Source organism: Lepidochelys olivacea (genome assembly GCF_965140295.1).
Source record: "Lepidochelys olivacea isolate rLepOli2 genome assembly, chromosome: 9".
Taxonomy (NCBI): domain Eukaryota; kingdom Metazoa; phylum Chordata; order Testudines; family Cheloniidae; genus Lepidochelys; species Lepidochelys olivacea.
Genome location: NC_140419.1, coordinates 91,429,106 through 91,452,905, shown reverse-complemented (window position 1 = coordinate 91,452,905; position 23,800 = coordinate 91,429,106). Strand labels below are relative to the sequence as shown.

At 39.8% G+C, this 23,800-nt stretch overlaps 1 protein-coding gene across 1 annotated transcript in view; it reads right to left on the bottom strand.

Annotated features, from left to right (window-relative positions):
* Positions 1 to 5,070: 5,070 nt before the first annotated feature.
* The window catches only part of RNF128 (ring finger protein 128), a 44,638-nt gene continuing 25,908 nt past the window's right edge, over positions 5,071 to 23,800 (bottom strand). The window contains exons 3-7 of the mRNA XM_084640293.1: positions 14,614 to 14,685; positions 13,523 to 13,605; positions 9,957 to 10,053; positions 8,671 to 8,839; positions 5,071 to 6,537 (exon numbers count right to left, since the gene is read on the bottom strand). Of these exons, the coding sequence (XP_084496419.1) occupies positions 6,419 to 6,537; positions 8,671 to 8,839; positions 9,957 to 10,053; positions 13,523 to 13,605; positions 14,614 to 14,685 (540 nt within the window). The 3' untranslated portion in view covers positions 5,071 to 6,418. The remainder of the gene's footprint in view (positions 6,538 to 8,670; positions 8,840 to 9,956; positions 10,054 to 13,522; positions 13,606 to 14,613; positions 14,686 to 23,800) is intronic.

The following is a 23,800-nucleotide window of genomic DNA, read 5'->3' as shown; positions in this document are numbered from 1 at the left end:
AAGTACCACAGTATTCCCTGAACTCCGTGTTTGCAAAGATTTTAATGGAGCATGCACTATGTACAATGAGAACAAATGAACTGCAAAATAAGACAGAAGCCCACAGTTTTTTAGGATTGTGCGTCAGTTATTGTTCTCTGGCAGCAGAGGACCAACCTCAGGCACATTGTTATTAATAAAAAGGGTTAAAGGACCAACCCTAGCCCCAGGCAGGTTCCTATTTTTAGCTTGTCTGGAGAGCCACTCCTATCACTGCTTGTAAATTACATACCTCCATAATGCCAAAGAATATTTATGTAAATACAAAGTGGGCAGTTCAAAATTTATAAGGGTGTGTACATCAGAGTTGCACAACTTCATAATGTCACAGGTCAGGTCAGTTAAGGACTAACGAGAAAGGAAATAAAAATGCAAAGCCTTATGAATAATACAAATACATGGACTATGATGCTGGTAGTGTTAGAATCACAGGAACAGAGGGCTGGAAGGGTTCCCCCCCCCAGCAGATCATCTAGTCACCCCCCTGCGCTTGGAATGAGGACCAAGTATACCTAGACCATCCCTGAGAAGGTGTTTGTCTAACCTGTTCATAAAACTCTCCAGTGATGGAAATTCCACTGCCTCCCTTGGAAGCCTGTTTGTATTCTTAGAAAAGTTTTGTCTAATATCTTACCTAAATCACCATTGCTAGTTTATGAAAATTAGTTCTTGTCCAACCTTCAGTGAACATGGAGAACACTTGATCACCATCCTCTTTATAACTGACCTTAAGCTATTTGAAGACTGTTATTGGTCCCCACTCCCTTTCCTTCAGGCTTCTTTTCTCAAGACTAAAGTTCAGGTTTTGTTTTTTTTTTATTAACCTTTCCTCTGAGGTTGGGCTTTCTAAACCCTTTCTCATTTTTTGTTGAGCTCCTCTGGACTCCAGGCAAAGTGAAAGAAAACAGAAAGACCATTGTTTCTCAAAACACATAAGTTAGTGATTTACAGATTGTTGGGCATATGGAAATATTTAAGGATGGAAACATTGTGCATGCGTTTAACAAGAAATGTGCAGAGCTAGAGTATTTACAAATGGACTTTAGCCAATGCAAAAGTGTGTCAATGCGATATTAAAACTAGCCTATTAAGCAAAGGGAGGAAATGGGGTGGGGGGAGGAGAGAGAGGGGGAGAGTAAGCTTGCACAAGTTTAACTCTGCCCTCGTGTGCACATGTATTACAGTTGGAATGCCACTAGCTGTCACCTTCAGCCCCCAACTAAAACCTCTCCAATGCATCATCAAGGATCTACAACCTATCCTGAAGGACGACCCATCACGCTCTCAGATCTTGGGAGACAGGCCAGTCCTGGCCTACAGACAGCCCCCCAACCTGAAGCAAACACTCACCAGCAACCACACACCACACAACAGAACCACTAACCCAAGAACCTATCCTTGCAACAAAGCCCGTTGTCAACTCTGTCCACATATCTATTCAGGGGACACCATCACAGGGCCTAATCACATCAGCCACACTATCAGAGGCTCATTCACCTGCACATCCACCAATGTGATATATGCCATCATGTGCCAGCAATGCCCCTCTGCCATGTACATTGGCCAAACTAGACAATGTACAAACTGGGGGGGAGGGATAGCTCAATGGTTTGAGCATTGGCGTGCTAAACCCAGGGTTGTGAGTTCAATCCTTGAGGGGGACATTTAGGGATCTGGGGCAAAAATTGGGGATTGGTCCTGCTTTGAGCAGGGGGTTGGACTAGATGACCTCCTGAGGTCCCTTCCAACCCTGATATTCTATGATTCTATGACAGTCTCCACGTAAAAGAATGGACACAAATCAGACATCAAGAATTATAACATTCAAAAACCAGTCGGAGAACACTTCAATCTCTCTGGTCACTCTATTACAGACCTAAACATGGCAATTTCTTCAACAAAAAACCTTCAAAAACAGACTCCAACGAGAGACTGCTGAATTGGAATTAATTTGCAAACTGGACACCACTACATTAGGCTTGAATAGACTGGGAGTGGATGGGTCATTACACAAGTAAAACTATTTCCCCATGTTTATTCCCCCCCCCCGCTGTTCCTCAGACCTTCTTGTCAACTGCTGGAAATGACCCACCTTGATTATCACTACAAAAGGTTCCCCCCCCCCCCGCCACCGCCCCCCTGCTGGTAACAGCTCACCTTACCTGATCACTCTCCTTACAGTGTATATGGTAACACCCATTGTTTCATGTTCTCTGTGTATATAAATCTCCCCACTGTATTTTCCACTGAATGCATCCGATGAAGTGAGCTGTAGCTCACGAAAGCTTATGCTCAAATAAATTTGTTAGTCTCTAAGGTGCCCAAGTCCTCCTTTTCTTTTTGCGGGTACAAACTAACAGCTGCTACTCTGAAACCTGACCACAGGCTGTTTCTCAATGGAATAAATTTTGCAGCCACCATGTATACATGCATACTATCTTTATTCCCCTTAATCCAGAACTTTCATCTTTCTCCTGGTCCATTGTCCTCTGCCCGCACCCCAATCTCATGCCTTATGTATGCTAGACACTTTGCAAAACATAAGGCACACCATCCCTACCCGAGAGCTTACAATCTCAGGAAAATCAATTCAACATTATTTTCATGCACACTGACAATGGGGAGATGCATAGCAGAATATTTGCCCCACCTACATGCCCCTGTGGTCCAGACTCTGCCTTTTATATTATGAGCAGAAAGAGAAAAACGTAAATATTGCACTTCAGAGAACTGCAGAATGTTAAACAGGCTTTAGCACTCTGTGTTCATATGGAGAAACCCAGTTACAAGAGACAGGAGCAGAAATAGGAATTGTAAAATATATTACTATCAGCTAGACTTCCTGTAGTTTGATGAGTCAGTTTGGGCCAGATTTTGCTTCTATTGAACTGTAGCCAGTGGAAGTTTAGCTACTGCCATAACAGGGAGGATGACGGAGCCCTTAGATAGCAGAGTTGTCATTATCCTCTGGTGCATTTGTTTCAGCTTGCACAACTCCCTCTCATGACCAGCATCCACGTCATACTGACTCGCATCAGGCTGCCCGCTCTCTATGCTTGTCACATTCCAATCCTTCATTACCAGTGGAGACCCAGTTAGTGGAGACAGCATGCAGAATCTGATTCCACTCAACTTCATTCACAGGTTGAGCAAACAAGATGACTAGTGCTTTCCAGAGCAGGGGTTCTGAAACTGCAGTCCGCGAGCTCCATTCAGGTGGTCCACGGATAGTTCCCTCTAAGGTGCGAGTCCGGGCGGCCGCGCACACAATAATGAAGGGCCACCCACATAATTAGTGGAGCCACGCAGGTGTGGCCTTGGGGGTGGGTGAATAGGTGGTGGATGGGAGGGGGCAGTGGGTGACAAGAGGGGGTGGGAGGAATTTGGGACGTGCAGGGCTGCGTCAGCCAGAGAAAGAGGCGACTTTCTCCAGCTCCAGGGCTGCGGCTGCCAGGGAGAGGGCCTTCTTCCCAGCCTCCACCCTGTGGCAGGGGAGAGACTCCCCCTCCTTCCAGCCCCAGCTCGGGGGCTGCTGCAGCGGGATAGAGAGGGCACATCCATCGCATTAGAAAGGTAAGACTGGTGATATTAAAATATGAGCGGTGTGCTTTTATTTGTAGGACAAAAAGTTTTTTTTGTTCTACAGCGCTTTTATCCAAAGTGCTTTAAAACAGTTAGCTAACGGTACAAGCAACATGTGGAAAAACCATCAAGTGGTCCGCTGAGATGCTCAGCAATTTAAGTGATCCGCAAAAAAAAAAAAAAAAAAAAAAATTTGGGAACCACTTCTAGAGCTTGCAGATTATCTAGTAATTCTTGCAAAAGCAAGCTGGGTTACCTAATAATGGACTTTCTAGGAAGTGTGACATGTACACAGACTGGGTATGTGTTTATCATCTTAATACTTTATTTTAAAAGGTACAGTAGTTCTTAAAGTTATATGTACCATTGAACAGCCACATGGAATTTTTTTTTAACACTTCTGCCACTGTATTTCAAGGTGTGCAATATCAATTTAAAACATTGATGAAGGGTGCAAATCACCAACATACCAGTTCTCAAAAATAGCATGGCTGCTACATTTGCATATAATCTACAATTGGAGTTAGAGCTTTACCGATCCCTTTTTAGGTTATCGCATCAACTTTTGTTTTTGCTCTTGAAATACCAGCCTTGATTGCCTGTTTCTCCTATGCCACCTCTTCTGTAGGCAAGCTTGTCAAAAATCCTTAAAGCCACTTCCCCCTTCATCAACTCCCTTCTCAAAACTCCTCTGCTGTGGTGCATGTAGAAAACAGACAGCCACTAGGCTGTTGAGAGAATTGTTACAGCTAGCCTATGAATTAGGTATACAGCTAGCCTATGCAATGCATCATACCCCCACCCTCTTTCTCCCCCCCCAAACTCTTCCAGCTTGTTCCATGCACCTGTTGTGGTTTGTCTCTTCAATTGAAAGCAGAGTATCATTTACTGTACTTGTAGAAAGGTTTATAATGGTTTAGGCCCTCAGCGTGCAAACAGTAAACACGTCAAAACAGTATTACCTATTATGTTATGGGTGATAGGTAGTATGCATTACTACCTGATATTTAGTAATGTTTTTGGTCTTTGAAACACCATTCGTCTCAGATAGGGACATGAGGGGAAAAAACCCAAACAGTTTTGCGATTGTGGATGGAAAAAGGAATGAGAAGCATTGAAATAGCTGGAAGAAAAGGAGTACTTGTGGCACCTTAGAGACTAACCAATTTATTTGAGCATAAGCTTTCATGAGCTACAGCTCACTTCGCTCAAAATAAATTGGTTAGTCTCTAAGGTGCCACAAGTACTCCTTTTCTTTTTGAGAATACAGACTAACACGGCTGCTACTCTGAAACCTGAAATAGCTGGCTAAGTTTCCACCAAGAGGAGGAATTTAGTAATAAAAGTGGTTATGTACAAACATAAATAAGTATCAGACAGGCAATTTGAATATAGTTTTATTTACATTTTCATATTCAAAGAAATTCAGTACAAATCATGAAATATTTACAACATTTTTAATCATACTACACAGAAGTAAGAAAATGCATTGTTTTCTCCCAAGAGATTCAAACAGTAGTACATTATTGCTGTTCTTTAGACTAAATTCTGTTAGCATTAGTATTAGGAACAAAACCACAGAATAAAGAATAAAGACACAAAATAAAAATAAAGTGCATTTATAGATGTACTTAGTTAACTTTGGTGGATGAGGCTCTAGACTTTGTACTAAGGCACCCTTGTGTTCCACTCCCCACAAATATTAGAAAATTATCAGCCATAATTTATAGCTACATTTACAGGACATCAGTTGAGTCATTGCAATTTTATCCAGTTTGCTAAACTATGCACCCCCCGATACTCAGTAGCATTTTTTATCACCTGTTGCCTTACCATGTTCTAGTTGATGTTTGTAGACCTTCACCCTCAGTTGACAGTCTTCAGCATTTCAGACTCCCACAAAACGTGGACTAGCAAACATTGCTGGTGTTGCAGCTATTTAGACAACCCCTGAGACATAGGATAGCCTTCAGACTCCATTTAAAAGTTAGAAGAAGTTTGAGAAAGTGAATAGGTTTTTTTTTCTTTTAAAAAAAATACAGCACTTCTGCAATTGTTCCCTTTACAATATTGTGCAAGTCAGACTTGACCTGTTATTTAAAACCCTTCAAATAGGTTTAGGAATATATGTTGCATTATATGACTGATTAGAACCTTTAGCTCATCTGAAATAGGTTTAATATTCCACAAAAATATTTGGGGAGCAGGGGAAGGTTGATAGGCATTTAGTTTGTAATTCTGTCCTACTAATTTGGAGCAGTGACAGTTAACATGAACACTGCTTTACATAAAACAATTAAGTATCTATAAGTCCAGATCAAAATTGATTTGGTTGTAATAGAAATCCATCTTTATACTAAATCTGTAAGCTCCAAATCAAACAATTCCCAACAGAGACAGCTACTACAGGAGCATCCGCTTAGTACAATATTTAAAAAAGCAGTATACGTTTTCACAGGCTGAATGGAAAGATCACTGCACAAGACTGGCTGGGTTAGGAAGGTTTGGTTCAATGTTAAAATCAGATGGTTTTCTTCATACGTTCTTTTGAGACAGTTTTATCTGAAGAATACTTAAACTAAATTCCAACGGAAGATAAAAAAGGTTTAAATTAGCAGAAGGTTAAGTTTTCAAACCATGTAATTGTGATCTATTAAAAAATTTCATTTCATCCCAATATTTCCAATGCAACATTGCTGCTCCAGAGTAGTTCATTTGTTACACAGTTTGACGTACCTATGACCACAACTGGCAGTTTGTTACAACAGGTTCAGATTCCGCATTGCTTGACAAATTTTTAGGATTTGATTTCTTGAACACGGGTTTCATCTGCTTCAAAGCTTGGGTTGTCAAGGTGAGGAAGGACTTCCACTGCTTGAGACTGGGACTCATTGTTTACGAGATGCAGATTGTCATCTTTTAGAATGAAACAAAAGAAAAAAACAATTAATAAATACCTTTTGGGTCACTTAATTATCCTGAAGTATATAACACACACTAACTTTTCCTCTCCCGAGCATCATGCTCTCTACACAAACAGACCTACTTGCCATACGCTAACATGTTGCAACTGAAATGTTGCTCTGTACCCCTACATGCAGTACAGACCCTTCTGGGCTGCAGTTTGTCGCCCTCTCCCCACTACTTCACCATTGGCACCTTTGGAAATAAAGGGTAATGCCAATTACACTTTTGTGTTAACATCTCATTGAGTACACCCAATATGGGGCAGAGTGCCAGGTTATAGTTGTGTGGTAGATCCTGGATGAGAGGGTGAAGACAGAAAGAAGCTTAACAAAATGTATCAGGTATTGTAGCCTCACGCTAGTTACAATACACTAAAACTTAAAACAAAAGAAAGGGAATATGAATGCATACAAGAGCTGGGAGGAAATGTAATAAATATTAAGTGGCAAGAAGAGAACAAGACGTTCAATCATTTATGTAAATACACTAAAGTGGCATATGTTTGGGGGAATGTAAAAAAAATGTAGCCTTCAAGAATTCTGAATGAAAGAAAAGATCCACTTGTCTAGTTTGAGCAGAGCACACTCGCTCTTGTCTGAACAATTCTACCTGCATTTTCCAGGGCAAGACACCCAACAGGTGGCAGCAAATACCATGCTTTGCGATTGTTTTAATTATTCATTTGAACCATTTCCTATTACACACACAAAAAAGCACTCTGCTTGTTGCCTTTATCATCATCATTCTGGAGTTCACTGGAAAAAAAAAATTATTTTTTCAGGTGGGAAGAGCCCAGATAAAGCAACAGCAAAAATACTGAGCCATTTGGGGAAGTTGAATTTAATAGGAAGATTAAACTTACAAATCACATGAAGGATACAAGTACAGAGCAATTTCGCTACATTTTCTATATCTGTTCTAGTTTATAGACAAGAGATCGATATCTTATTTCTGATAGGAGAAAGTATGTTATTAATCTGTAGAAGAGACTATAAGTACTTCAAAGGATATTTATAAAGTCATGTTTTCTGTTTTCTATTCAAGTTTGGGAAATCTGAAATTCAGTATGATATTTACCATTTTTAATCATACTGCACTGCATCACTTAGAGTATTACACTACTCTTCATAAATCTTCCATAACTAGTGCAAAATTTCAAGAATGTAGATTAATCTAGTTATATTGTAGAAACTACATTTGACATGGAAAGGTCTCACTGCCCTTGTAACATGGGCTAATCTAAGAAATTCCTTTGGATCGCTGAAATCCATAGTTTACCAGTTAAACTTACATTCTCTCTTCTTTGACCTTGTTCCTCACTAGGATCAGAAAAGACTAGTTTCTCCTAGCTCTCTTAATGCAGCACAAATGCTAGAAAGCAGGAAACCTGATTGACACCAATGGTAAATTAAGATTTTCTTCTTCATAAGAGTCCTGGGCTTAATACAACCAAACACCATTAAACTTTGTGGCCATGAACAGATTTTCATATAAGGTACATATTCAGTTCTAATGTTAATACTAAAGCTTGTCAAGCTCCTTCCCAGAGTTAATACACATCTAGTATTTCGGATCCCACTCAGTGCATGGTTTCTTAACCTTTGCTGCACAGAGCATTCAGGAAGGGGAGCAGATGGGTTTCCCTTATACAGACTTCCAGCTTATACGAACAGCCAGTTATTCTGCCCAGCTGAATTTGGTGAGATGGCACCTTGGGCATGGATCTAGGCAGAAGTTCAAGTTGAATCCACTGGTGTTTCCCTTAACTTTAACTTCCGCCTCAAGAATGGAGTCCTACCTTTTGTTTTACTGGTTAAGGGCCTTTTTCAACACTTGCAAGACCTATATTCCTATCAGACTTCTTTTTCTAGGAAGAAGATTTTTACTAGACAATAGCCTTTGACTACTAGCCTTCACTAGAATTGGTTGGCCTGAGTGCACTCTGCTTCTGAGTAGGGGCAACTTAAATAGCCATATCAAAACAAAACTTAAGTTGTCCTGCAGCATGAGAACATGCAATGAGGGGCTAGTGGAATTTGTATAAACAATTACTGACAGAGACAGGGATCACTGAATACTTACGCTCTGAAGATGCATGTTCCTCTAGAATCGGCTCATCTGTTCCTTGCACTGAAGCATATCCAGATGATGCAGTCTCACTACGATTATCCTCTTCGTTAAGTGAAGCTCTATTTGATGCTTCATTGGACACCGTGGTCTGGAAAGACTCTGCTCCATCTTCTATATCCACCTTTTTAAAGTCAAATGATTTAAAATAAGGTGCAACTCTAGTTGTCCACTTTATCTATGAAGCTGTAGCCTGCCCAACACAGATGTCATATTAAACCTTGTGTCTACAGGGCAAGTGGGGCAACGTGCCTGCTGCCTTCTTGGAACAACCCTCCTGAGTAGGGCACAGTGAAACTAAAAAGATAAAATATGGAACACAGGCTCATGGGCTAAGCAACAATCCGCTGGAAAGAGCCACCTTCCACAGGGGTTCCTTTCAGGGCCAGTACTGCAAACCCTGGTGCTACGCCTAGTTCTCAAAGGACAAGTTAAATATTTTTCTACACACCCAGCAGAGGAGAAAGCTAACCTGAGATGATCTAGTGAAGCAAACTGGAAGAGGTTCATATATTTATTACCTTGTGTATTCCTGTTCTCTGCACTCTCCATTCCCCCTTCCTCCAAAACACACAATATAGTACAGTTGATTTCTCAAGTGTCTCACTCTGACACTTCCCTAGGTCAGAGGTGCCTAATAATAAACTGACAGTCTCTGATAAACACAAGCTCCTTAAAAGTATGTTATTAGAAGCCATCTGCTGAAGGGAGGAGAGTGATCTCTGCCAGCCTTCTTGTCATCTAAAGACTCCTGGGGATTTAATTAAATAGCTGCAGGGGTGGTGGAATGGAGGAAAAGTGGTAATTACCTGAATCTGCCAAAAAAATGCAGGCCAACCCCACTAACATAACTAATTTATTTCAAGAAGAGTTGCAACTCTCAAATGCACACATCTGCTAGCCTGGCCTGCTATAAGACCCATCCAAATAAGTTTGCTGTTAAAAGCAGCTACTAACTCTTTTTTATGACACTTGTAATCTACAACGGAGTATGTCACGAAACATTTTAAATAGTCAATGAGCAGCTACTAAGCCATGCCAAGTCAGCAGCAGTTTTCACCAAGAGATTAGTCTTTGCTGTTTTAAGTGCCACACAGAATATCGTACTATGGGAGATATTCACAAAGTCTCAGCGCTTATTCTCTACGATCTAGGAGTAGCTAAAAAAAGAGTCAGCTGATTCATTATACTAGCACTAACATTTCTGAAGTCATCTGTCACTAGGAAACATGTTAACTCACCTCAATTCCCAAAGCTTTGAGTATGTCCAATTTGCACATAGGACATGTCCTGTGTTCTAATAACCAGGGATCAACACAAGTCTTGTGGAAGAGATGGCTGGTAGGAAAAAAGTTAACCATCACTATTTCAGTCTTAACACCGTTTGGTCATCATAGAGCTAATTATTTTAGTCAACCCAACATTACTGAATATCCCAATGGCTCTCATAGCATCTGTTCAATACCATAGACTTTTAGTTCCCTGTAATACACTGCAAATGTTTAAGATAGACTTACATTTGTTGCTGCTTACTTTAGTTACACCAACTACAGGTAAGGGAAGATTTAAAGGTGATATTCTAATTTTGAACAGTAATAGCCTTAGAAAGTTTAGGAGCCTTTATATTTTTAAGGTGCAACTATGAAGAGATAATGCCATATTGGATGGATAAGACCTAGACTATAAAGAGGAGAAATTAATGGAGTGTTACAAGACAGCTAACAGGCAACACAGCTTTCAGTAAAGCCGAAGTAGAGTGTGTGTCCAAAATAGATAGTTAAACAGCCCCACCAATGAGTGTAGAAAGTAAAGGAGTACTTGTGGCACCTCAGAGACTAACAAATTTATTAGTTAGTCTCTAAGGTGCCACAAGTACTCCTTTTCTTTTTGCGAATACAGACTAACACGGCTGTTACTCTGAAACCAATCAGAGTAGAGTAATTTGTGGTTCTGTTTATTCAAGTTCAAAATAAGCTTTTTGAAGATTGTCTCCCACAGGTTTGGAAAAGAAATGCTTACATATTAACAGATATTAAGACTAGTTAAGGACAAAATTAACTCTTCCAAGACATGAGAGGTATTACACATGCATTGTGTTGCTTCAAATTACATAAGTAGTTATCTGAACCAGTTGTTTCTTATGACTAATATATAACTGTTTAAGCCTGTAATTGCTGTGTCTGGTGCTTTCGTTAGTTTCTCTGTTTAAAACAAACAAAACCACACCTTACTAGAGCAAGTCAGCATGTTAGCTGTATCACACCCTTTCTTAAAGCTTGCATGCGAGCACTAATTTCCCCCAGTGGATAAACATTGAACTTATATAAGCCAAGTTAACAACAAAGTCTATACATAACACCGCCCCCCCCCCACTTGTTTCTGTGAAATCTAAAAAAACCTCAGTTATTATCATGCCCTCATCCTGATGAGGAAGACTGCATCCCCACGTGCTTACTGTCAGTACACACTGGCTGCACAGACATACCAGTACATAAAGTGGGTGCATACACAAGGAATACATACAGTAGAACCTGAGAGTCATGAACTGACCGGTCAACCACACTTCACTTAGAACCAGAAGTATGCAATCAGACAGCAGAGAAAAAAATACAGTACAGTACTGTATTAAACATAAACTACTAAAAAAATAGAGGGAAAGTTTAAGAAAAGATTTGACAAAGTAAGGAAACTGCTTCTGTATTTTTCATTTAAATTAAGATTGTTAAAAGCAGCATTTGTCTTCTACATAGTAAAGTTTCAAAGATGTATTAAGTCAATGTTTAGTTGTAAACTTTTCAAACTACCACAGCATTTTGTTCAGAGTTATGAACAACCTTCATTCCCGAGGGGTTCATAACTGAGGTTCTACTGTAGTACACTACATGTGGCATGACTAATACACAGGCATGAACATAAGTGCCTACCACATACATACTGAATTGGTGATGGATCTGGGTAAGGAGACGGGGAATGGGGACATAAGAAAAATATATGTATGATTTCATATTAACTGTAGTCTAGCTATAAGTGATTGAAGGTTGAAAGGACAACTAATTTAATCTGGAGTGGAACTAGGTAAGGAAAAGGGACAGTCTAAGAGTACTGTACAGTGCAATCATAAGGTGCAACTGCAGCTTGACTAGACATAACTGAGCTTGCTTATGGACATCGTCTTGTAGAAGAGGGTAGCTAACTTTTCAAGTTACCAACTTAGATGTGTCTAAACCCCTGACTAGATGCCTTTTTTCTCTGGGAAGTTGATCCACTGTTAAATACCACTGTCAGCAAGAGGTCCTTTGGACAGTTGCTGAAAGCTATTTAACTGCTAACACATTTAGTACTAATGAAAATGTTAAGTGTTCCTGAGACGTGCTTGCTTTTGCTAACAGTTGCACTGTGCTCAGCACTGGACAAGGGAGATCAGTTGATAATTGCTTTTGTCAACTTCTTGGTGTCATCAAGTCTTAACATAGAGCTCCTATTACATGGTAGTAGGGCATAGAGTGCTTACACAAATACTCACTTATATAAGATTATATATAAGATTCCAGCTTGTATTAGATAATATATTTGACAGTTACATAACACTGTCTCTTCAATGTGGCTATCTTCCTATTGTTGATGAGAGATCAACAACTTTGGATTTGTCCTATCTTCAGAACTTATTTCTCAGCCTAAACACGGGATGAATGCTATTTTTTGCACGCTTCTTACACAAGAATTATGTTTCCAGCTTTCGAAAGCAAACTATCTTGAGCATTTAGCCTGATCTCTCTTGTTCCAAAGTTTTCAAAGTTCAATTGCTAACGTGGACCAAGTTCAGGATGCCTGTGTTGAATTCAGATTTTTTTTTTTTTCCAAACTTTACTTTAACCTGCAGATCAAGAGCTGTACAAACCCAGAAAAGCTTCCAGATTCAACTGGTTTAGTTATTAGAACACTAATTTTAGCTTTAACTCAGAGAGCTGGATTATTTTGGCCAACCCTTCCCAAAATGAGAGGTTTAGGCAAGTTATGAGAAAGGGAAGATGGGGGGATGTTATAAATCAGTTTTAATTATAGAGAAAGTAAGTAGCACACACTGAAGTGGCGTTGTGAAATACCAACAGGCATAATGAAGCCAAAGAAAGTAAGTACTAAAGTACTATTTACACTGAGCTTCTGTAGGGCGTAGAAGACTAGGATATGTAGGGGACATAGGAGATACTGATAAATATTTTCTGCAGAGATCTTATTTTAGTTTGGTCATCACCTTATCCTGAGAGTAGAGGAAGTGGAAGCTATTCCAGAACTAGTTTTAATGATAAACTGCAGAGGAAAAACACATTGCAAATACAGACTACACTCAAAAGTGCTGCCCATGAGACACCATAAATCTCAGCCAAAGCCTTGTTCATTTATACTTTGACAGCCTGGTTTTCAGAGGTGCCAAGTAACCCCAAATCCCAGCAAAACTAGTGGGAGATGCAGGTGGGCAGAACCTCTGAAAAGGAGTCACACCATAAGACCGAGGAGTTTGGGACCATACAGTTCACACAAGCTATGTGGTAAAATTCTTCGACCTTAAGAATCCATTCATCCTCACTGAAAGTTATTACATGGCAATAAACAACCTTTATTGCACATTTCCACAATTTTTAATGTTTATCTGAGAACCTGACAGTGAGGTTTAAAGGCTATTTTGGTGGGGCAACAGCTGTAGTAAGATTAGACCCCCTTGCATCCTTTACTGTCTTTTAACAAAGGTTTTGGGAAGTATACTTTAGCATTTAAAATATACATGGCAATTTAGCAGAAGATAACCTACTTGCATGTTAAAATACGCACTACATCATTTGGTTTGTATACTTCAATGCACACTGCACAGCTATCGCCATCAGGACCAATTTCCTAAATGAAGAGCACAAGTCATTAGTTATCCTGAGACAGATTCATGATTGAGAGTTGCACACAGATTTATTCTGGAAATGAATCTCAAGCTGAAGTATTCCAGCCAGAGTAAACTAGAACAGGTCTCAAATACAAATGATGAATTACCAACTCAGTAGGTTTGATATTTAACCTGAGGCATTAAAAAGCAAACCCATGACTTAATCAACAGCAAAATATCTTGTTTAATCAGTGGGTGGGTGTTTAAAACTTTAGAGAAGCCAAAAGGAAGTAAGGGTACGGCTACAGTGAATGTAGTGCAGTGAAGACTACAGGAGCGTGAACTGCAGAACGCTCCGAAGTGTTGCACTTTAAGCGTCCAGTGTTTGCGTTAACGTAGTCCTCTTTGAAAGAGGACGACGTTTTAACAGGACTAAATTAATGCAAATTGAGGTACCTTTTAGTTCACTCCAGCAATGTCCATACAGGGCAGTTAAAGTGCAACACTTCGGTGTGCTCTAGAATTTGCAACCTGCACCCCAATAGCTCACACTGCGCTGCAGTGTAGATGCTCTCAGTTCCACTAAAGAATGACTTCTGAATTTTAAACCAAAACAAAAAACCCCACACTCAACTATTTAGTTGTCTGCACGAATGCCCAAAGATCAGGAGCATTTGGCACAACTAAAAAACCCCAACCTTTTAAAATGAAGCAGCTGACTCAAGTTACCCCTGCCAACTCCTTTCTGTGACATTGACATTATTGCATCAGTTACATCTGCCAAAATTTCACAGTGAGAATGGAGTGGATTTTGCTATAGGCTACAGTTTTGCAAGTTATATGCCCTTTGGAAGGCTTAATCTCAAAACTGATTTGAGTTTGCACTCCGTTTCATTAGACTTAAGGCAGGAAGATTTTAGGATATTTACACAGCCAACTTTATTAAAAGCAAGAGGAGGAAAGTTTGGACAATGCAGTGTCAGATTACATTTCAAAAGAATGTAAGGAAATTATTTTGTCAATTATACCTTGTCCCCCTGTTTTAATGTGCGCAGTTGTAGCTGTCCAATAGCTTTTTTGGCATCTGCTTTTAATTGTCTCTGTAACAAAAAAAGAGAAGTGCAGATTAAACTACAGTATTAATTTTCCTATAAATAATGACTAAAAAACCCTAGTGTAACCAGGTCTCCCTCTATAATCCATAGGTATTCAGTGTGGCTTTTGAAGAGGAAAGTTTGCCTATTTATGCATCAGAAACATTAAGCAGAAAAAACAGCTGAAGCTTAAGTTTGATACTTTATGCAATTGTGCTTTTAAGGTACATACCACATGCTTTCCCCAAAGGTATTTTAAAAGGCTTTTCATTGAGAATACACAAAACCAAGGATTTTCAGGTTTGTAAACATACACAATCGTATCTTGATTAAGTTACATCAAATCTACCCGTGTCAACCTAAACCTTCAAATTAACTCAACCCAGAAGAGGGAATACTGTAGAACCCAATCACAGGGAGTTAATATAGCCAATTGCTGTGAATTTGTATTGTGACTTCCTAGCACAGACCGCCACTTAGGCGTATCTTAATAAAAGCAAGGTCCTTTACCAGTCAGCTCCTCAACTACTCTCAACACGCCCTCTGAACCAAACCTTTGAAATGAGTTCATTTCATAATGTATACAAACCGCTCAGGAGCCTAGAGCTTCCTAGCACCAACTGCAACTGTACACTGAGAACAATTCAAACAATTTTATCTGGCGACTGACCCATGTTAGCATATGCAATATTTGCATCTTTGTGAAAGCTAGTTTTTAATCTAAGCCTGTGGACAGATTAGGTAGAATCTGTAGACTGTTCTATCAAAGACTAGCCCTAAAAGACTTAAAAGGTAGCTACAATGCCAGCAAAGAAGTGGGACTGCATTCCCCCTCCTTGCCCACCTTGTCAATCACTTGATCTAATTTTGTCAGGCTGCCAAGAGACAGAGGCACACACAAATGGCCAAAAAGTGGAAGCTTTAGCTTGCCTAACAGCTACTGTTAACCAGCTGGTACCGCGGAGGGTTCAATGATCATGAAAGCCAATATTTCTGCTTAAAATGTCACAAAAGGTTTATCTTCAATAACATGATGAACCTCTCCCTTCTATGCAGGTAATTACTGCTTCAGGACATGAAGTCATAGCAGGCAGAGCCAGCTACAGTGCTGCAACACCTCAGTGCAGCAATGATAAGGATCGTTATAGCCCAGGCAAGGTGGATCAAAGTTCGGCAGCAAACTAGATATTCTGCTACAAGTTAAAATGTTGAGTTTATCAATGTACGAATGTAAACACAATCAACACAGAATCAGGGCTATTAGTTTTGAAACTTTATCCCTTCCCTACATTTTCAGTTCTTAACTGAACTAAGATTTTGGGAGTGACAATACATAACTATTGTAGAAAGTCAGGAGGAGGAAAGAAGTCGCTTGAATTTGACAGCTGAATGGAGGGGCACTTGCAGGTTTTGACACGTAGGCCATGTCTACACTAGCGTGGCACAGCTGTGCTGATGCACTCGTGTAGCTGTTCCATACCGATGGGAGCGCTCCCGTCGACATTAGACCACCTCCAACGAGCAGGACAGCGTCTCCCACCGACATAGCATTGTCCACGCCACCACCTGTCGGTGTAACATATATCGCTCGGAGGGTTTTTTCCCCCACACCCCTGAGCAACAAGTTATACTGACAAAAGCACTAGTGTAGACATAGCCTTAAAGAACTGAGACACAATTTGCAGCTGTAATACGAGCCCATAAACAGTCTCTTTATGCTAAAAAGTTATCAGCAGCGAACAATTTTAAAATGTGTTGTCTTTAGGTTTCACATGAAGCAAACAATTTAAACAAATATGGGCAGTTCATGCATCAGAGTTGACGACTCAAAGGCAACAGGGCATCAGTTTGCATTCCAGTCCCATTTTCAAAGTTAACTTTGCAACAGAAAGGGGGTAGAGGCTTAGTACAATTCTACAGCAAGATGTAAATTTCACAACATATACAGGGGCCATGAACTCAGCTAGAACAGACTGACAAGTCAATTTAATTTTGTTCTTTAAAACAAAAAACCTCAAAAACCACCACAAATTGATTTAAAAGTTTTTTTTTGTTGGTTGAATTAGAACCCCCAGATAATGCCACTTTGCTGTTTCCATTTGAATGAAGATTAATTCCTAAAACGTTAGGCAGAACAAAATCAGATATAACTTTAAGGTGTTTGAGGATGAGACTGTGACATTTCACTCTGTATGATTTTATGAGAGTATGCTGATGAGCGTGAATATAACTAAAATATACTTCATGCAAAAGGTCTCTCGTAAGGTCTCACTACAAAACTTATAATCTACTGAGTGTGGTCATCCTATCTGTATAAATGTATCACTCTTGTATCTGGAATTAGAAATATGAAATATAATTCTGAGGTCCCACTGTAGTTATGCAAAGTGTGGGCCATTCACGGTGGTTTGGAATCTTGATGGCTCCCATTAACCAGGACAATTGACTGTAGATGGCTCTGTTTTACTTGTAAGTCTTCCTGTATACCTGTGTGCTGGCAAGTGAGTAACGAAGTCTTACAGTGACATGTGATCATGTCACCTGAACTGGAATCTATCTTTAACCTGGTGCTTTTAGACTGAGAAGGAGGGGGTGGGAACCCAGAGAGACAAAGGATTCTTGCCTTATACCAAAGATATATGAGTGGGTGGAACAGAACAAAGGGAGCAGCCATCATGAGAAATCCTCTAGCTACCACCTAAGCTGGAACAAGGGCTATACCAGGGGAAAGGATTGTGCCCAGACTAGGAAGGTGTCCAGTCTGTGAAAGAAACTTATTGAAACATCTCTGAGGGTAAGTTTTTAATCTGTATTCAGTTTTATTACCGTACTAGACACAGACTTGTGTGTTTTATTTTATTTTGCTTGGTAATTCACTTTGTTCTGTTTGTTACTACTTGGAACCACTTAAATCCTACTTTCTGCATTTAATAAAATTACTTTTTACTTATTAATTAACCCAGAGTACGTATTAATACTTGGGGGGCAAACAGCTGTGCATATCTCTGTCAGTGTTATAGAGGGCGAACAATTTAAAGTGTATACAGGGTAAACTCATATACAGGGTATAACATTTATTTAGGGTTTGGACCCCATTGGGAATTGGGCAACTGAGCGTTAAAGACAGGAACACTTTCTAAGTTGCTTTCAATTAAGCCTGTAGCTGTTAGGGGACGTGGTTCAGACCTGGGTCTGGGTTTGCAGCAGGCTAGCAGATCTGGCTCAAACCAGGCAGGGCACTGAAGTCCTAAGTTGATAGGGCAGGAAAGCAGGAGCAGAAGTAGTCTTGGCACATCAGGTGGCAACCCCCAGGAGGTTTCTGTGATCCAGCCTGTCACAGAGACCACGTGGAAGCATTCTCTATTGTGGTCTTATGAGTCAGTCTGTATGACTAACAAATAGATGAAGAGCCCCAAGAATGACACACACTGCCACAGCGTTCTCAAGTGGAGTATGGTACAATCAATAGAAGATATAAGTATATAGCAATATCAATATTGTCTATTATCTATTGGCCAGAACAGCATATATCCAGTTTATAGTTCTCTAAATCATGACAACTGAAGAAAAGACTATGTAAAATTCACACCAGCATCTAATTCACATGGTTCATGTCAGGGTAGGCACATTACATGAGTTTTGATTGGCTTTATTAGTCATTTTAAAACAAAACATTTTGCATTTGTCTAAGCAATAATGTTTGTTAAACTCACAAACTACACTGACAGAGTCAACTCTAACATCAACATTAACAGGAACAGTGGGCATATGTAGGGAGCTAAACCACTAAGTAACTACCATGTTCTCGAGAGTTCCTGCTTAGGAACTTGCATCTAGATTCTGTGCCTCCATTTTCCTGCCTGGATCTCCAGCTCTGAGCCCTGCCTCTGGATGCTTCACCACTAGGTGTAGTAGTTTCAGTGCTCCCATTAAGACAGACCCTGCCCATGGACTGTTGATCAACCAGAGAAAGAAGCGGTTTAGAGGCTTAATCTGGAAACATGTTGATAAAAACAGCCACACATATTCAGACAATTTGTAGTTTAGACCTGGTATCAATGTATGATACTATGTACCATGATAATCAATGTATCAATTTCCAGCTTAGACCTGGTATCAATGCCACAATTCCTAAACAGTAGTTCATCAGCAGACTTTAAATTTAGAAACTCCACAGTCACTTACTCTGACAATAGTCAAAAATATTTCCAATTGTGCTGTCAGCTGTGCACAAGGAAGCTGCACCAGTGCTAAGAGCTGCACCAGTGAATTACTTCAGACACCCCTTCCCACTGAGCTAGTTTACCTTCTAGTGTAGACATTTTTCTAAGGAGTGTCCACTTCTGACCAAGCTTCAGTACACATTCTCTCTGCTAAGATCCTGTAGGACAGACACACCTGCTGTACCCTGGTTCTTTCATAAGAACGGCCATATTGGGTCAGACGAAAGGTCCATCTAGCCCAGTATCTGGTCTTCTGACAGTGACCAATGCCAAATGCCTCAGAGGGAATGAACAGAACAGGTAATCACCAAGTGATCCATCCCATCACCCATTCCCAGCTTCCGGCAAACAGAGGCCAGGGACCTGGTTAATAGCCACTGATGGATCTATCCTCCATGAACTTAGGGCTCAAAAAAGAACTAGATGCTATGGACTTGGCCATCACAATATCCTCTGGCAAGGAGTTTCACAGGTTGACTGTACGTTGTGTGAAAAAATATTTCCTTTTGTTTGTTTTAAACCTGCTGCCCTGTTGTAATTTAGGAGTTTGTGAAAGAGCAGGAAATAGTCTAGAAATTGTTCTATTACACAAGAGTCCTGAACTTCCGTAGCCTTTGGAGAACCGGAGTTGTGTCACTGTCTGCAGTTACAGTATTTGAGTTTGAAATGAAGTCTGCCTCACATACAGCTCTGAAGTTTTCATACTGTCATTAGAGGCAGTGCAAGTAGAACTACCTAAGATTAAGACTGCCCAAGGTTTTCCATTGTGAGTTCCTTTTTTTAGCTGCATAACTTCGTCACCAAGCTTAAAATGGTGTGAGAACTTACAGCCCACACACCAAGTGTCTGCTTCAGGCTGATTTTTGAAAATTTCAGGAAGAACTATTCAGCCATTTCTTAGAATAACGTTAGGGCAAAACATTTTTCCCTATGTTAAATTAACAGCATTTTGTTAAGCAGCTCCTGTAACTCCATGCTTGGAAAAGGGACTTGAAATTTAGTATTGTGGCTGCCCTAAAGTCAGGGCCTTTTGCTTTTTCTTTGAAAGAGTAAGTTATGGGCCACACATTGGTCAATGAAGATAAGATACTGAATAGTTGCTCATTCAGGGAGTACCACCTATTCTATACAATGATGGAGGCAGTGGTTGTGTGGAAGAGCATGCAGTCCTGTATTTCAAGGCTGCATCATAGTGCATATATAAGGGGGTTAAATTAAGGTTGCACAGGCAACCTTAAAGCTGTTTTCCTAACTTCAGTGCTTGCCTACCTTTTTTTTTAAAAGGTATTTTTATGTGAAAATTTAATTTAAGACAAAGTTTATGAACAAGTTTTAAGGGCTTAAATTGACTGTCAAGCTTCAGCAAAAAGTATTTTCATGAAGGTAAATGAATTTTTACCTGGGGTGGGAGAGAACAAGAAGGAGCCAGAGACGGGATGAGTCTGTCCTGGCTTCCATACACGTTTTGACAATTCAGAGTTAAGAATATGCCACAGTCTGCAAGACTATGGATTTGCCATTGCCTGGTCTAAACAGGAGTCAGACCCAGATGGAAGGAAGAGAGGGGAGGAGACAGAGTGGCTTTTATTTCTGTCCCTCCATTCTGGAAGGTAGCACTGATGCTGTCAAGTTCCTTTCCCTGCTCTTCCTCTGAGAGGATCACCACCACTGCTTGGAGATGAAGGAGTTTCAAACAGGTCTGACACTCCTTATGTTCCTCCTATAATCCAAGACAGACATCTGCATGACACGCCGAGCTCCACTACCCTGAGGCGCAGAGATTTAATTACTGTTCCCATGAACTTGAGCATTGCCCTGATGCAGGTCACCTTGCTTCCTGTATCACATTAAGTGGGTCACTTCTGAGGCATTATGTAATTTGTATGACGGCATTTAAGTTTAAACTTTGAACCAATTATGGTGAACTAAGTACTATCACTAGTTATTTCCGGGTGCCAGTAAACTAAATTAGAATGGACTAGATTTTGAAAATGTTAATGTCCTACACTGGTCAGCATCCTGCTAAAGTATTAGGAAAAACTTTTTCACTAAGAGGGTGGTGAAACACTGGAATGCGTTACCTAGGGAGGTGGCAGAATCTCCTTCCTTAGAGGTTTTTAAGGTCAGGCTTGACAAAGCCCTGGCTGGGATGATTTAACTGGAAATTGGTCCTGCTTCAAGCAGGGGGTTGGACTAGATGACCTTCTGGGGTCCCTTCCAACCCTGATATTCTATGATTCTATGATTGATTCTAATTAGTACTGGGACTTCCCTCATGGGTCTTATGTTTCATTCTATTTGCCTTTGACAGATTAATTTACTATTATTTCATACAATTTTAAGTGTAAGCAGCCCTCTTCAATTGTTAGAAGTGGTAACATCCAGAAATGCCATCCTTATTATCCTTGCTTAAGGATTTGCTGATCAGGCAGATTATTCCTTCTGCACACTCACTGGGCCCAATTCTCATTTACATTTAAGACCCCTTTACTCTGTCAGAGTGCTGTAGAGTCTCCTTGGCATAAATGAGAATCAAATCCTCTCTTAAAAGTCTATTTCTCCAGTTTTCAGATAACAGAAGTTGTCAAGTTTTGTTTTTAAAGGTAGCCTTTTAACGTCTCTCCCGCCCCGCATTAACTATAAACCTCCTGAAAGAACAGTAAAGGACTCTGCAGGGTGAGGGAATCATGTGGTTCATGAGAGATTGCAATGTCTTTTTCTAGTCTTTTCTTTGCTATCCAGCTTTCTACAGTCACTTAGTTTATCTGCTTATTCTGTTAAACTGGTGTATTTACTTGCATAAGAGTAAAGATCGCAACGAGACAAAGATGGACCTCTGCTACTGCACAGAAGAAAAAGAAAAAGAATCGGACCTCTCTCTCTAAACATTAAGGTTAGCATATATACCATTAAGATATCAGTTTGCAACAACTAGGTTCCTGTTTAGATTTAAATAAACTACACAGCTGAAGTCAGTAAACAAAACCTCTTTTTTCAGATGTTTTATTACAAACTTGCAAGATGGACCTGAAGGCATTTTTAGACTATCATTTAATAAATACTGATTCACTGGGCAGACAGCCAAACCCTGCTTTTCCACCAAGGGATGTTCTGATAACTAAGTACTATAAAACGGGTTCTGTGGTGGACAGAAAACAGAAGTCAAGATCAGAGCGTGGGGAAAGAACAGAGGCCAGCAGGAGACCAGTTCCAGAGAACTACAATTATATGAAGAGTATTAAGAATAATCTAACCAAGTAGTCAAAAATGATCATCAGACAAATAATAAAACAGTTTATTAAACCGACTACTCAAATAAGTTCATGGGTACTTCCCTGCTAGGTCAGTTTGGATAAGTCTATGCTAACTTAAAATTATATCCTTTGCCATTTGCTTGGGGGAACTCCTCAATGTTTCAAGGTTTGAAAGCTCACTTGCTTAGCACAAGATGTTCGAATGCCTTCATCCATCCGTCCAAAATACAAATTCATTCCAGTTCTTAAAGACCTTCTCTCGAACCCTTGCATAAAATTCAGCTTTTCTGCTTAAGCAGATATTGGAATAAAGACTAGAGTCCAGCAAGAAGGTAGATCTAATGGTGCAACAATATTGAAGGCAAAGACTGTTTACCATCTTCAAAATGACTAGGAGCTGCTATTTGAAGTTGATATACGAAACGGTCTTTCCAGTAATCAAAAATCTTCCATTTTGGTTTGGGAGTTATTGACCACTACTGGGAAAGCTGAAGTTTGGAATATTTAATGAGTCAGTTTTGTGATGATCAATCTCCAAAACACATGTTCACCTAGAGTATTGAACAGTTCCTACCATAGCTGGTATAAAGAAAAGCCATGACATTTCCAAGGCAGAGTCCAGTGAATAATGTAAGTCAAAGTTTTGGAAGTGTTTAAAGATCATTGCTAGAACTCCACGTTCAGTAAGCAAGTTTTTATTTGTACTGTTCAGCTAATGTTTAGTGTTTTCAAGAGCTAATAAAAACTTAAACAAAACTAATCCCATTCCTGGATTTTGTATTTACATCGTAAAGCCATTCTTGGGCATCGTAAAGAACATTCTTGGGCACACACCAAACAATAATAAACGAGGGATGTTTTGGTTTTCTTTTTAAAAAACATGCTTTGCCAGCCTATGTTCATTGAACAGAGATCTACCTCATGATACCACTTTTGTAGCTAACCACTAGTTATGCTAAAGCTTCAAGTAGTCATGATTTGGGAGGAAAATAAAGAATACGTTTAACTGCTCCTCTGGGTTTTGGCATGTTTTACAAGATAATTACCCTTTGCTGGCATATAGTAGAGAAATGACAATCTGAAATCTCTAGATTTGAAGGTAAGTTTAGTGACTACTTCCTTCTGCTGCACTGTTTCAGCTTCTTATATTGAACAGATCAGTTGAAGCCACCTTAGAAGTGACATGCCGGTTCCTCCCAATGCTATTTTTCAGCTTGAATCTAAATTAGCTGTACATGATTTGTGCCGGTTTGTAGAAAGAGTAAGCATTACTTATGTAATTCAGCTGCCAAACTGAATAAAAATAATGAAAATAAAAATCATAGTTAAAAAGCTAGAATGCAATTTAAGAAATGTGAAACCACACGTTCTAAAGAATTGGTCAGATCCCAGTAGAATGCAGTACAGTAAGGAATCCATCTGACCATGTATTACATCCAACAGGTAGAAACTTGTTCAATGTTCGAATTCAGTAACTTCAAAGGATGCATACAATAGCTTCAGAGTATTCCCCTACAGCTCCCTCACCTTGCTTTCAACATCTATCTTTTAAAAGGGCTTGATAATGAAGAGAGATTTACAGATGGCATACAAGGTCTAAAGAATTCAACTAAAAGCAAGTTTATTCCCCAGAGGCTATTGTGA